The 15,052-nt window shown below is 38.6% G+C and overlaps 1 protein-coding gene across 1 annotated transcript in view; it reads right to left on the bottom strand.

The window, feature by feature from the left end:
* The window catches only part of epha10 (EPH receptor A10), a 94,305-nt gene that overhangs the window by 8,630 nt on the left and 70,623 nt on the right, over positions 1–15,052 (bottom strand). The window contains exons 6-9 of the mRNA XM_079484327.1: positions 10,350–10,477; positions 9,557–9,827; positions 8,374–8,482; positions 2,731–2,786 (exon numbers count right to left, since the gene is read on the bottom strand). Coding sequence (XP_079340453.1) covers positions 2,731–2,786; positions 8,374–8,482; positions 9,557–9,827; positions 10,350–10,477 — 564 coding nt within the window. The remainder of the gene's footprint in view (positions 1–2,730; positions 2,787–8,373; positions 8,483–9,556; positions 9,828–10,349; positions 10,478–15,052) is intronic.

Raw genomic sequence — 15,052 nt, forward strand, 5'->3', positions numbered from 1 at the left:
CAAATTAAAGGTCCTTCATTCCATCATGAGAGCACGGCTCAAGATCGAAGACCTCTTCATCGGGAATGAAGCTTTTCTATTGTATTCTACATGTACCGTGTTTACCACAGTGATTTAAAGCTCATTTCCAACTCATTCCTATTCAAGTTGGTTTTAACGGATTCACAGATTTCACCACCTCAGAATAACCATAGGGCTTTTTATAAATAAAGACAGACGAAGATTCCCAGGATTCCAAATAAACATGCACACATTTCTATTTAAATGAGGAGATACCGTAAACCAGAATGTGTTGTTTTCATACAAAGCTATTCATAACTAGTATTATAGAGTTTAACCCCCTTCCAAACCCTCAGTAATCTTCATCAATTTCGACTAGATTTGTAATACAATTTGAAAAAATATATTATTTACTTTATCTTTTTCATTGGGAACATAACAGAGGTTTTGGCAGATTGAGCTTACTTTCGGGAACAATTTTGTCTCCAAACTACAGTACTAAGGTAATCCCCAAACATACATTTGAGTCTGAAAGCATTAAATGCACCAATAAGTTCACAGTCGGCCAGTTTTACACACACAAATAAAGCAGGCCTCAGAGGCTTTATAATGACAACTAACCACTGATCCCTACCAGTGTTTCTAGGTCATCCAAAAACACGCCAGTAAAACAAGAAATTGAAAGAAAATAGGGTGTGCTATCAGAAGCAAGTTGTGTAACAGATGGAAGAACAAATTTGTAAAATAAGGGGTGGTGGGAGACAGACATCCCGCACAATGGCTCACCAAAGAACGGAGCCCAGAGAAAGAAAGAGAGAGAGAGAGAGAGAGATAGAAAGAGAGAGATAGAGATAGAGAGAGAGAGAGAGAGAGAGAGAGAGAGAGAGAGCGAGAAAGAGAGAGAGAGAGAAAATAAATAGAGGAAGGAATTACTGCTCATAATCTGAGATGATGCTGGTAGGATTTATTTTGCAAGTACAATTTCTGTGTGACAGAATCATTTCCCCTGTAAAAAGCGAAAGTTAAACTCTATATTTATATTGTTCTCATTATTTTTAATTGCAGTTTTGCTGCTGGAAAGTAAAGTGATAACCTGTGATAAATGCTTTGTTTTCTGTGTGAATGTGGGTCTGATTTATGCCAAGAGAGCAGAACAATGAACATTATTTGAAGAGTTTGGTTCCAAAATGACATTTCATTATGTTTCTTATTATGCGAACACATTTTATTGCATTAGTTAGCTGTATTTTTATTATGGTGATTTATATTAATTGGACTGCAAAATAAAAAACAAGAATTTTAGTTATCTCATTTTGGAACCAAATTCGTCAAACTCAGAAACAAAAAAAACACACAATCTTGTTGTATTTTACTAATTACTATCTGTCTTCAGCATTCCTCATATTTTATTATTCATATATTCCTCATTTGCCTAATGCAATTTACTCTATATATTCTACTTGCATCTTGTTTGCTCATTTATTTATAATATGATTTACTTCATAATCTGTATTAATATTTACTTACTTATCTTGACAATGGCGTTAATATAATTTATTCTATATATTGTACTTTCATCTTATTTGCGCATATATTTTTATATTATTTTACTTTATGATCTATATAAATATTGAAAACGTATCTCAATAAACAAAGCCTTACAAAATACTTTATTGTGTCTTACATGTCAGTACTACGATGACGGTTCCCTGAAAAGGGCCTGCTTCCTTGGACACTTGAGATTACAATTTCATTTTTGTGGGAGTTCTTTACAGAAACAGAAGATATGCATCACAACCATTTGTTCAGGAATATGACAAAAAAATCTAGTATTTATCCTCATCAGAAAAGTGAAAGATATAAACAGATCTTCCATGGATCTTCATTGCAGTCTTTGCCTCCGTGTGATATAGTGTCTATTCTGGCATAATGTGCATGGCAAATGCATTTGCATGTTAAATGCAATAGATCACGATCGCAGTGAGTTAATGAAGACGAGCGAATGTAGGTCTCAGCATCTGTCGGACTGCATTCACATATGGATACACTGTAAATAAGTTAGACGTGATGTGTGTGCGTGTCATCAGTGTTCATTGTTTGAGCAGATTTAATGCCTCAGCAGCACGACGGCTCCGCACAGACGCTCATTACTCACAAAACCTACTGCTGCTCTGGCAAACACACACACATCATATGCGAGCACATATGCACACATGCATATTAATGTTAACACTGCTGACATCTGACCCGAGCTCAGAGAGGTTTGAGGCAAAATGGCAAAAAAGAAAGATGTACTGAACACTAAACGTTGTATTTCAATAAAATAAATTGTCACAGAGATGATGTAGGCGACACAGGAAACTGTCGGGTAGAGAGAGGAAACGGAACTAGACTGGACTAGAGTTGGCTGGCACTTCCCCATTCTTCCCTCTTTCTCATCATCACAGAAGACGTCTGAAGCGTGCTAATGGCTGGCAGGCAGCATTAGGCCGGCTTGTGTTAAGGCACGCATACGGATTTAGACGTTAATGCACTGCCTCTTTAAACTTCTTTAATCTCTCTTTTTTCACTGATCACTATTCTGGATTGGTTTTTTCCCTTTCCCTCCATCCTAATCTCTCTGCCTGTGACGGGCCATGTTCATTACTGCCTTCTGAAATAAAGCCCACAGTCAGATCGATTTGTGGAATCGATGCACATATGTGTGCGGAAACACGTAGATATACTCACACTGGAAGTAAAGCTCATCGTCTCCCTCCTGACTGGCCTTACTGTAGCCACACTGTCTGTGAGGAAAAACACACACAAAGGACCGTTCATGAAAAACAAACCACCAGAAAACACCTTTGAGGAAAATACAAATCACTACCAGCTGTAGGGAAACAGCACTTAAAGCAGTAATCTGTCATCTTTCTGCTACTTAAAGGTAAAAAATGTATTTGTTCGGTTGTACACAAAGAAAGATATTTGGAAGAATGTTAGCAGCTGACAGTTCATGGGGCATCATTGTCTACCATGGTAGAAAAAATTGTAATGGTAGTCAAAGGTGCTTTCTTATATTCCTCAAAATATCTTTTGTGTTCAACAGAACGAAAAAATCATATAAACCTGTATATAATTTGTCAATGAATTGTCAGTTGCTAACATTGTTCTAACATCTTTTGTTGTGTTCAGATAAACAATAAAATGTACACAGGTTTGGACAACTTGAGGGTGACTAAATGATGACAGAATTTTCATTTTTGGTACAGCATATCCCAAGTTGTTTCACACAAAAAATCGGATAAATGTCTAAATGTTAATGTGCTTACTCTCGCGAATAGAGACAGTTTTAAACACTGACGTTTTTATCAACTTTTTTATGAACACTGACATTTTTTATGAAGCCAATAATTACATTTTGTCATTTTAACAACAGAATTTACAGATTTCGGCTTTAAAGTGACAAATCTCATTAAAATGATTTATGAACAAGTCAACACTGCTGCTCTAAACAAAATTAACATGGTCTGAAAATGCTTAAAACATGAAAATTATATATATATATATATATATATATTGTTTAACACTTATTCTGGACCAATTCTCACTTTTAACTAGTTGCTTATTAGCATCCCTATTATTAGCATATCGGCTGTTCATTAGTACTTATAAAGCACATATTCTGCATGACAACATTCTACATCCTTAAACCGACTATCTAACTTTCAATAAGCAACACAGTAGGTGTTTATTGAGGCAAAAACTGTTAATATTATATATTTTTACATATTTTCAATAAAAGTTTATATACAATAAGCTCACATTTTAAAACATAAATTTTTCAAAGATTTGTAAGGACCATAATGTACAACATAAAACTCCCAGAATGCCCAAAAATCACAAAACTTCTATTTTGAATGTAATTTTGCACTTTCTACATATAGGCGGCAACAACATAAACATCCGTTACTGCACATACATGCTTTTGTGGCCCGAACTTAACTTCCGGTACACATCCACAAAGAATAGAATCTCTGAAGATTATTTCTGATAACAAGCAAAATAAATAACAACTAATTACATTAGCTAACAAGTTAAAAGTATGACTAGCCAGTATTATTTTGGAATACCAGTAGAAGAAACGTTACTAGGCTAAACTTAAGTTACACGACCCATTTAACAAATAGTTTTTTTAAATAAAATCAATATACAATAAAATTCAGCAAATTGTTTATTTAATACAATTATCATTATTATTAATATTCATATAAATTAATTGAAATGTAAATAGTTATAGTTATATTATTAGCCACTTGCCGGACGGATCAACAAACACAGACTGGAAGATAACTTAAAGCCAGGCACATGCGGGATGATGGCATCGTCTATAATAGTATAGAAAATATAATAGTTTCTGACTTGTAATACCGATTTTAAATTTCACCCAACAAAGCCCATTCAGTAAATTACAGATAAATAACCCAAAATGATTTTCAATGTTGCTTAATGCAACTTTACAGAGGTTATGAGGGCTGTCATGAGATGAGCAAAGGCTTTTACACGGGCCAATGCATGTGTGCTACTCTATTTACAGTACCATATGCATTTCCAGGTACTCTAGGGGTCTCAGGGTTCTGAGCAGATATGAGGTTTTAGCTCAGATCTGTAGTTCACGGTAGGGAAATGGAGTAGTGTGATGGTTAACCGCTGCCCTGTATCTGTAACGGCAGTGCGAGAAGAATTGGTCTTCTGTGGGATCTGATGGTATTTGGAAGATTTTATGTTGTGGATTAGCGTGTCATAGAGACACCGGGGAAGGCATGCACCATGGGAGGGATTACAGACACACACACAAGCACACACACAGTAGAATCGCTCAAAAGGATGTTGAAGTTTCGTACACTCCAGGATATTTGCCGGAGCATATGCAGCACTAAGAAGGAAAGGACTAACTCACTAAATAAAAGTCAGACTTGACTTCAGTGTGTGCGCGTGTGTGTTGGCAGGCATCTCATTAGAGCGATCAGAACATCCACAATCTACTCTAAAGAGGCGATGAGCACAGGCATCGACTGACTGACTACTACAAAGATGACAGGGCAGAGAGGGACATGCAGGCGCACACACATTCTGTGTCTCCTGGGTCTCGGGTTTGAGCGCTCTGTTAGGCAACAGTGGCAGGGAAAGACGAGCGAGAAGATGGGGAGGGACTCGGCAGCGGGAGATAGAGGGTTGCAGAGATACGCAGGCATGCCTGTACCTTGGAAACAGCTGCGTGGAGGGAGGGAGAGGAGGAGGAACAGTAGAGAAGGAGGTAGAGAGCAGCACCACGCGTGTAGGAGCTACGTTGGAGGGTCTGGAGAAGCCACTAGGGGAAGAGAGGAAGGAAGGGCCTGAGAAAAAATCTTCCTCCTAGAGAGGATGTAGTCACATGGGCTTTGACATCACAGGAAGTACACTAGATGGCCCGGAGTGCTTTTGATCAAAATGGGATCTGATGACATCACTTCTCGTGACGCAGACTAACTTCTCACTTACTTTCTAAGCTTTTAAGTAATACAACTCAAACAAAGATCCCTTGAAACCAAAGACACATACAACATGAGAGCATCTTATAACTTGGTAGGAGCTATTATGACTGTCTGCCTCAATAAAGAAGTAGAGAGAGTGAAAGATAAGGGGTCGAGTGAAGGTCGGGGAATTGAAAGGTGTGACGGATCCGTGCAGGAGAAAGAACGCAGAGGAGCGGAGACCAATTACCACACACTTTTACAGTGTTATTGTGTGTGTGTAGGTGTATGTAAAATCTCAGCTGATTCAGAAATAAAACCCTGGGCGCTGGGAAAAAACATTTAAAAAACTTGACATTGAATTCAAAAGAAAGAAAAATAATTTTGAAGGCTTGAGGGTGTTTGGATGACATGAGAACCCTGACCCAATACATCTGAAAGTGTTTTCCATATACACTGTGCACATAAAAAAACGTTTTATTCTTTGTTGTTCTTAAAAACATATATTTGAGTCTTATATTAGAAGTATTAACAATAAAAGCTAAAATTATTACTGTATCCAACAATGCAACATAGTTGACAACATACTTACTTTATGGATGAACCAGTAATATATCATTTTCTCAAAAAATAGTTTTTTTTTAAATGACTGCACACACTTGCATAACAACAATAACATGATAACTAACATTGTCTAATGAACAAAAAGCAACGTATGACTGCATCATAACATTTTAAATTAGCTACACGATTTGCAAATGTTATATAAACAACATTGAGAAATATGCACTACACGCACGGTTATTGTTTAATTCCAAACACAACTAGACTCCCCTCCCTGACTCCAGACAAAGTGAGTGGAGACCTAGATGTATTAAATATCCACAAGAGGCCATCCATACATACAGATAATCTGCTTACTGTGTGTGTATGTGTCAGTAATTGAGTGTTATTAATAATAAATGTGATGTTATTCCCTGAACAGGCGTGGAAAAGGACACAGATTTTGAGGGGCTTTGGAATGAAACAGACCTACAATATAATTCCTTTTAAGACCAAATCGGACAGAAAAATGTCTTCACAAGCGTAGAAGTGATAGAAGATTCCGTCATCATTTACTCCCCCTTGTGTCATTTCAAACCTTTATGACTTTCTTTTTTGTGCAGAAGCCAAAATAAGTTATTTTGAAGAATGTTGAATGGTACCGTTGGTTGCCAACATTTTTAAAATATATTTTGTGTTCTGCAGAAGAAAGTCATACATGCTCGAAATGACAAGAGGGTGAGCAAATGATGACAGAATTTTCTTTTTGGATGAACTATCCCTTTAAGAGAATACATGACATGTGAAGAGACGAATTAAGATCTGTGTTTTTGAAAATGTGTCCATTTATATTCGGGTAGTTGACCAATAAATCGTACATGTTTATATTTATATTTCGTTTTTTCAAAATGTTTGCCATCACACAATAGGACAAATTTGCATATTAGTCTGTCAACTACCCAATTACATTTGAACGTAACATTGTTTTCACACAGAAATCTTGACTCGTATTTATTCCATAACTGAAGCATCAGCCATTTTCTCTGTTTGTCCAATCCAATTTCACACCTGATGTATGCCAGTGTCTCTAATAAGCCACACGTGCAATTCATCAATAGAAATCGCTTCATCAGAGGAGCCAAAAAATCAATTCGGCTCGGAGACGGATTCTGTGTTGATGTGTGGACTGATGATAAAGTTTGTGGTTGCATATTAAAGCTTGTGTGTGTGATTGACAGAGTCTGGGCCGGCGCTGCCTCGCGTATGGTTTAGAATGAATGAGAACCATTTCACAGCAGCTCAATATAATCCATTCTCATCAGTCTGATTAATGGAGAGCTGTAGGAGTGTGTGTTTCCTATCTGCCGTTCGCTCCCTCGACATCACAGCTGCATGGAGATCCATTAGAGCATGACACACCTGTGTATGTGTGTGTGTATGGCATAACACTGGTCCACATTGCACCTTATGCTGTCCAAAAACCATCTACTTGAACAGGAAGAGACAGTCTGGTTGACCACAAATAAAAATAATTCATAGATGCTCGGGTGGCTATGCTTATTCATTAAAAACCTAATTTGAAATTATTAGAAAGTGAGGGGGAATTGAATCTGAATGTCGCAGGTCAAACTCGAGCCTTCGTCACCAGCATAAGCACAACATCCTAAAGCACATGCGCTAACTGATGCACCACAGTACACGTGAGCAGGATTCTGACAGGTAACAACACTGGAGCAGGTGGCATGTCTATCTTTATCCCCATCTGGGAAACGTAGCCTTTACAAACACGCGCGTGACATATGCACATGTCGCAAGATCGCAGTGAAATTGGATTGAGTTATTGGGCTGCCCGTCATATATACTAACAACGGCATTGTGCATCTCTGAAAGTGGAATGAGGTTTCACACACACTGGAGCGATGAGAGATGAGTTTGGGTGTGTGTGTATAAGAGACTGACTTAACCAAATCTGTTGTGATTTATTCTGATGGATGATTTTGCAGACCAAGGAAGTAGAAAAAGGCTTTCACCAATGCGCCTGTCACACAGCAGTTATACGGAGGCGCTCGATAGAGCAAAAGGAAGACCATCATTGCAGGGAAACTGAATGTGCAACCAAATCATATTTTAGTTAGAGAAACAGTTCACCCAAAAACAAATCGGTCATGAGCAGGCCACGACAGAATACCCACAAATGAGCAAAAATAGTTTTTCTTCAATGCCGTTTGGTCCTTTCTGAAGCTATTGGTCACAGACCATTACTGTTTATATTTTATAGGAGAAAAAACTTTGATTGCATATCTGAAGTTTTGTGTTGCACCGGAAACATTGGCAGTACCTTCTCCAGATGAGCAGTCCAACTCCAAGAGTGAGCAGCATGATGAGAGCAGCGACGGAGACCACCACGATGATCACCACAGGACTCTGTTCGCTGGAAGCCAGCGCCACTAAAGAAAAACGCGTATCCAAAGACAAACAAAAGGTACAGTTAGTATTCATGAGGGCACAAGCCATTATATCTGCTTTAAAAGGACTGGAGCATGACAAGAGGATTGATTTTTTGACTTTTCTTGATTAATTTTGATAAGGTCTTAATGGGAATGTTAGGGCTTTCCTCCAAAATGTGTCCATTTCATACATCTGGATGGGGGGAGACGGTCATTTTTGGCTACTAAATGAAACACTTCGACTGTGAAATGGAAAGTTCAAACTGCTGTCAACAGTTATGCGTTAGTGAATAGTACGATTGAAATAATATCACAGTTTAATGTCATATTTTCAAAATGCTGTTATTTTTATATTTCCGTTATGTAGAAGAAATATAAGGCTGTTCTTCGTGTGGATGAGAAAAGTAAGCAGATCTGGAGCCAAAGAAACTCAATTCTTACTGCAAAGTCTACTCACATACAACAAAACGCTTCATCTACATCTACAGAGACACAGTTACTCCTCAAATACAGCACAAAACACTCAAAAGTGAAAAACTTTCTCAAAAGCCCAAGTCAAAGATACATTGTGAGCCCGGCAAAGCATTTCACATTTGAAGGAACAGGAAAACCCTAAGCAAGGAATTAAAGTACTGTGCAAAGCAACACTAAAGAGATTCTGAAACCAGATTCATTCGGGCCAAAAGGTTTTCGACCGGGCACCGAGCGTAGCAGCTTTGTTCTGCACAACCTGTTTAAATACTTGTTAGTGCACTTCACAGGAAAAGGACGAGGTTACATGTGCAGTTCCTTCCATTGTGTTCATCCAATATGAATGAATGCTCTTAAATTAAACATGCCAGCAAGCTTTTGCACTTAAAACTCATCGTGTCATAAAGTGAAAATGTAGTGTGCCCTAATATAATCTAAAGAAAGAGAGAGAAGTTCACACATCAATCACACCTGTTCTTTGTTTTGCTTCAAGCATAAACCTCTATTTACTACGAACCTGGCGTTCACTTTATATCTTATGTTTACACTCATTAACTAGAAAACATGACACTACGCGAATGACAAAGCTAAGAAGTTACTCACATTCTCCTAGCGTCTGCAGCTCCAGCGGTGTGCTGTACGCCCCGTAGTCGAGCGGAGGGGGTGACACAGCCACCACGGGGCTGGAGGATGAAGCAGCAGATGGAGAAGAGGGAGATGAGGATGAAGAAAGAGGTGATGAGGAGAGAGAGGACAAAGCTGGACTGGAACAGGTGCGGATGAGGAAGACGTAAGTTGTGCCCGGTTTCAGGTTGTTGACACTGATTCTGGTGGCGGCCGTCTTTACCGTGGAATAACTCTGGTCTTTCTGGTCCTGACAAAACATGCCAACATGTCCATAATGGTTGATGAGGAAATTAACATCTACAAATGGTCAATGAGTGCATGAAGGTTCCCAAACACTTTTTCAGTCTACCATTGGGTGGACAAACAGGCTGGTCTGGTTTCCGCACAAACTAACATATTTTGTCTTTGCATATTATGGTATAGTAAAAGTACAGTTTATTTCTTGTTTAGGTTCTGAATACAGTGATTATTGTCTATATCAAATCATTTGTTTTATATGTTCATGATTTTAATCGGATAATAGAACACTATCTAAATTGTTAACATTCAGGTTGGCTTTTTATTAGATATAAACAGTCCAACAACAGGCTTATAAATAAACTTACTGCTCTTACAGCATTATTTCTTTACAGAAACATTGCATTGTTTGCAGTATATATATACTGGAGCCGACTAGCATGAAAAATGAATCGCGGTTTACTGCGGTTGTACACAAACGCAGGTTAACAGACCTCTGTGCTTTTGCATAGGACAGGCGATGCAACTGTACCTTCTCATAGTATTTGATCTCGTACTCTGTGCGACTGCTGTTGGTATATGCGATGGGTTCCCTCCAAACCAGAGTCACGCTGCGCTGTTCAACCTTCTCTGCCCGCAGCTCGCTCACCTGAGAGGGTGCTAGAGAGAGAGAGAGAGAGAGAGAGAGAGAGAGAGAGTGAGAGAGAGAGAGCTGTAAATAATTAAGGAAAGCTGTGAGAATTGTCTGTCAGCTGCATGAGCCTGTGCGAGACGTGTTAAAGATCCGATAAAGACGTTCTCTTGTCAGAAGTGTTTGCATTTGTTCATATTATGTATTAATACATAATGTTTGGTTATACAATGTTTCAACTGCCCATTTCAAAATAAACACTGTAAATGACAGTATTCATCATGAAATAATAAAGGCATGTTTTTAGCGGAGGTTTTCACTATCATATATTTCTTTCCAGTAAAAATATAAAAGAATCCATTAAAGAAATTATGTTCTGAATATGATTATTGTCAATCAAAAGATTTGATTTGTTTTAATTGTTTAATATAAGGCTATTAATAATGATTTAATAGTGAATTAATTAATAGTTAAATGTTTTACATACAAATGTGGATTTGTTATACCCTGAATGTAAATATACATCATTTCAGATCTGTGTGTTTGCTCCCTCAAAAGAGATGAACACTTGTAATTTCTGTTTCTTGTTGTTTTGCAAATACACACAGACTGAGATATACAGTATATTGTGTGTGTGTGTGTGTGTGTGTGTGTGTAGTTCCAATGTGTTGTGTCCTGATTAAGAGATGATTAACAACGACAGAACAGCTGAGAGCTGCCACTCAAAATCCACTATCAAGAACTGACAGCTCCATCACTACACAGAATAAGCAATGAACGAATAAGACACCAACCTTTCCTTGATCATACATCAACCAACATGCGAAAATGTTAGAAAAGAAATCCTAAAACACACATTTCCAGTCAAGCCTCCCCGGATGCCATGAAACTGTAATAAATCTGTAATTTGGGCTTCGTCTACGTTAAGCCTTAAAAACAAAAGCACTTGGGTTATTGTCATTCAGTCTGTTCTCACAACCAATAGGCACGCTGCTCCTTTATTTTCAGACATCCCACGAGACAGTGTGTGAACTAAAACTAAAATATCTCAGGAAGAAATGCTTTGATCTCAAACTAAGTGACAGCTACACTGCTCATTATACATCATGGACAACTCAACTGTGACACGCCGCGCACGAGGCTCGTCCATAGTGTCAGCTTTACGACTAGACTCCAAACAGACAATTCAATCCTTGCCAGACGTGTGAACTTTATTTCATTTTATTTGTACCTTTTTGCTACTTTTATTGACCGCGTTAGTACACAGAGGTTCAGTGTTGGAAAAGCTGTTATAACTGCATCAACTCTTATTTATCTTTTTTCAAAATCCAACATCTAATTCATAAATCCGGGATTTATGTTCCCAGTTTAAATGGCATTATAAATCTCACATTCAATGTGGACGGAGACCTTCAACCTAAAGAATAAGTGGATTTATAACCATAAGAGCCACACAAAAGTCAAAACACTAGTTTGTGAATTACGGTTATTGAGTGTAAGCAAAGCTTCTCTCTTACTCCAGGCTGTTGTTTCTTAAGATGTGTTTAATGAATTATGTATCGAGCTCCAAACTACAACTCCGTGTCCAAATGCACCTGCAAACATACTTAACATCACCCGCACCACATAGATACACGTATGCACTCGCCCCACCGAGTGGGAGGAAATGAGAGCCGGCCTAAATTGCTTACAGTAGCTCACTGCAGGCGCTAAACTGGAGGTTAGGATGTTCTGAATCGTGTTATTGAACTGACCTCTGGAAGGAAGGTTAAGATGTTGCAATACATGTAACATGTTCTCTCACACACACACACAAACACAGATTTTTATAAGGGATGTTCACATTATTATTTTTTTGAACCGGACCAGTCGATTTGTCCACCAGGTCATAAAACCGATCTGTGCGTATTTAGATCAACAGTTAGAATTGCCACAGCCTTTCAATACATTCACTGACAAATATTGGACCTACAGTACATGTAAGATACTCTAAGTATCAATAAACTTGTTTACAACAAACTAGCATTATCCTATCAAAAAATGGAATGGCTTGAATTTAAATGCAGTAAAGTTGTTATAAAAATGTGGTCTTTTTTATGGGGCATTTAGATTTAAAAAGGTTTTAAGAGTATATTCAGACATGTCCTCTTAGCACTTAAATGAAAGTTCACACCAAATTGAAACTTTTGTCATCATTTACTCACCCCCGTGTTATATAAAACCTGTATGGCTTTCTTTTTTCTGAAAAACACAAAAGAAGATATTTTGCAGAATGCTGATCATAAAAAACGTCTGTCCCCATTGACTTCTACTGTATGGACACAAAACCAGTGCAAGTCAATGGGGACCAACGGTTTTTCGGTTCCTAATATTCTTCAAAATATATTCTTGTGTGTTTTGCAAAACAATTAAGTCATAAAGGTTTGAAATTACACGAGGGTGAGTAAATGATGTCAGAATTTACATTTTGGGTTGAACTATCCCCTTAAAGCTCAAACATTGTCAGCATCCGAAAACTCTTTCCATATCACAAAAAAAATCTAGATAAAATAAATCAACTTCTCATTACCCATTACAACAGCGATCAATGTTACTGTTTGCCCGAGTGAGACATTCCCGTATATCTTTGTTGAGCAGAGAGTATATGCCCTATAGACAGAGCCAGCATGCCTCCTGTGTGCCTTGCAGTGGCAGAGCCGAGGATGCATTCAGCAGGGGTGTTTTGGAAACTACTATTGGCAAGAAGCGGTGCGCTATCAGAGTGTGCAGGCAGGCAAGCTCTGCTCCCTCAGGACGTCATCCTGTGAATTAGTGTGGAAGTCTCTCTCTCTTTTAACCTCAGTCATCTCTTTATTGTTTGGAGAATTCCATTGATTGGCTCTGCAGTTTTTGGCACATGACGACATCCTGCTAATCGTGCTGCTTTTGTTAAGCATGTACATCCACTTAAACGTCTTCTGTGTTTGTAAGAGAGGAGAGAGAGCGTGTTTTCTTATGGCTAGTTAGCCATGTTTTCTGACAACATGCAGTGATACGCTGCAGACGGCTATGTGCCTCTCGGCCAAACAGAAAGAAACAGAGAGCAATGCAGGGAGGGAAAGCGAGGGACACTTGGATTTTTCTGTGGTGTTTGCTTTACTCTGGCAGGGTGAAATGTGATCTTGCCCTCAGCAATGGCAGAAGGAACGTGACAACATAGTGAAGTCATGCATGATAACACACAAACATACTGTACACACAATAACACACACGCATACACCTCAATATCACTGCAGTCTGGCTGAACATATGAGATGCCTTCAGGTTAAAGTTGACCTTGCAGTTAGGGCACAAGTGAGTGTGGGTAAAACTTAAGATACGTGTGTGCATTCAGTTTGCTAGATACTACATGACTTCTCATACTAAAGATGAGCAGTGATATTTTCTTCAAAGTTCCAGTGAATGATATTTAGCGGCATCTAGCAGTGAGGTTGCAACGGCTCACTCCTCACCCCTCCCACTATGGTGACTGACGTGTCGTCACGTTCTCGTTTCTTTGTAAAAGGAGATAACGCATTTACGAAACGCTCTGTAGAGCAGTTTGTCTGTTTAGGGCTACTGTAGAAACAACATGGCGAGTTCCATGCAAGAGGACCCGCATTGTGTGTAGATATAAAAAGTTCATTCTAAGGGAATAAAAACGTAACGCTTCATTATGTAAGCTCTGAAGACATAGTTATGTACATTACATTGCATATCTGTCACCTTTAACATTCGCTGATTTTACTTTGATGAATATGTCCTAAAATTCCATACTGGTCGCGGTTCGTTGGTTAAACAGTTTTGCCATTTTTTGTAGATCTTTCCACCGACTATTATTCTACACACCTTGAAATAGATGCATATGCACAACAGCACATCCCACACATGCACACACATCCCCCGCTACGAGAAAGAAATAAATAAAAACGATTTAAAATAAACCTACGAATGGACCGACACATTACCCAGGATGCTTCACCAGCTGGGCAGGCTGATAGACTTGCTATTATCATTCATATTATCATTTATATTATCGTGGGGAGAGAAGGAAGGGTAGAATGAAGGGAGGGAAAGGAAGAAAGGGTTTCTGCCGGCCTGCTGGGAGGGTGAGATAGACTGATGCCTGCAAGACATATACATTTCCATCTAAAGAATGCTATTACAACACCCTACGCACACCTGGGACGGAAAGAGCGAGGATGAAAGGAAGCGGGAAGGGACGTAAAAGAGGGTGGCAGCGGAGGAGGAAGAGAGAGAACAAGGAAGCGTGGAGAAAATGAAAAACAGTGAACGGGGAGGAAGGAAAGATAAATGAGAAAAGAGGATTGGAAAAGAAAGTGAAGGAGTAGTACATAAAAAGAAAGCGCAGGGAGAGGGCGAGAAAAAGGCTAATGAGGAAATAAGATTTGCCATTGGCATTTCCCATAGAACTCTACACTATATCACTAAAGAAATCCAATTTCCTTCGCTTAGATTTATGACCTTTCTTAAAGGTGAGGAATTTTTGTGCCAAAATCAAATCTTAAGGAATTTCAAGATGTATCCCAAACACTTGTCCAGGACTTGTCTTTTATTTTTGCACA

Source organism: Barbatula barbatula (genome assembly GCF_947034865.1).
Source record: "Barbatula barbatula genome assembly, chromosome: 21".
In the NCBI taxonomy this organism is placed as follows: Eukaryota; Metazoa; Chordata; class Actinopteri; order Cypriniformes; family Nemacheilidae; genus Barbatula; species Barbatula barbatula.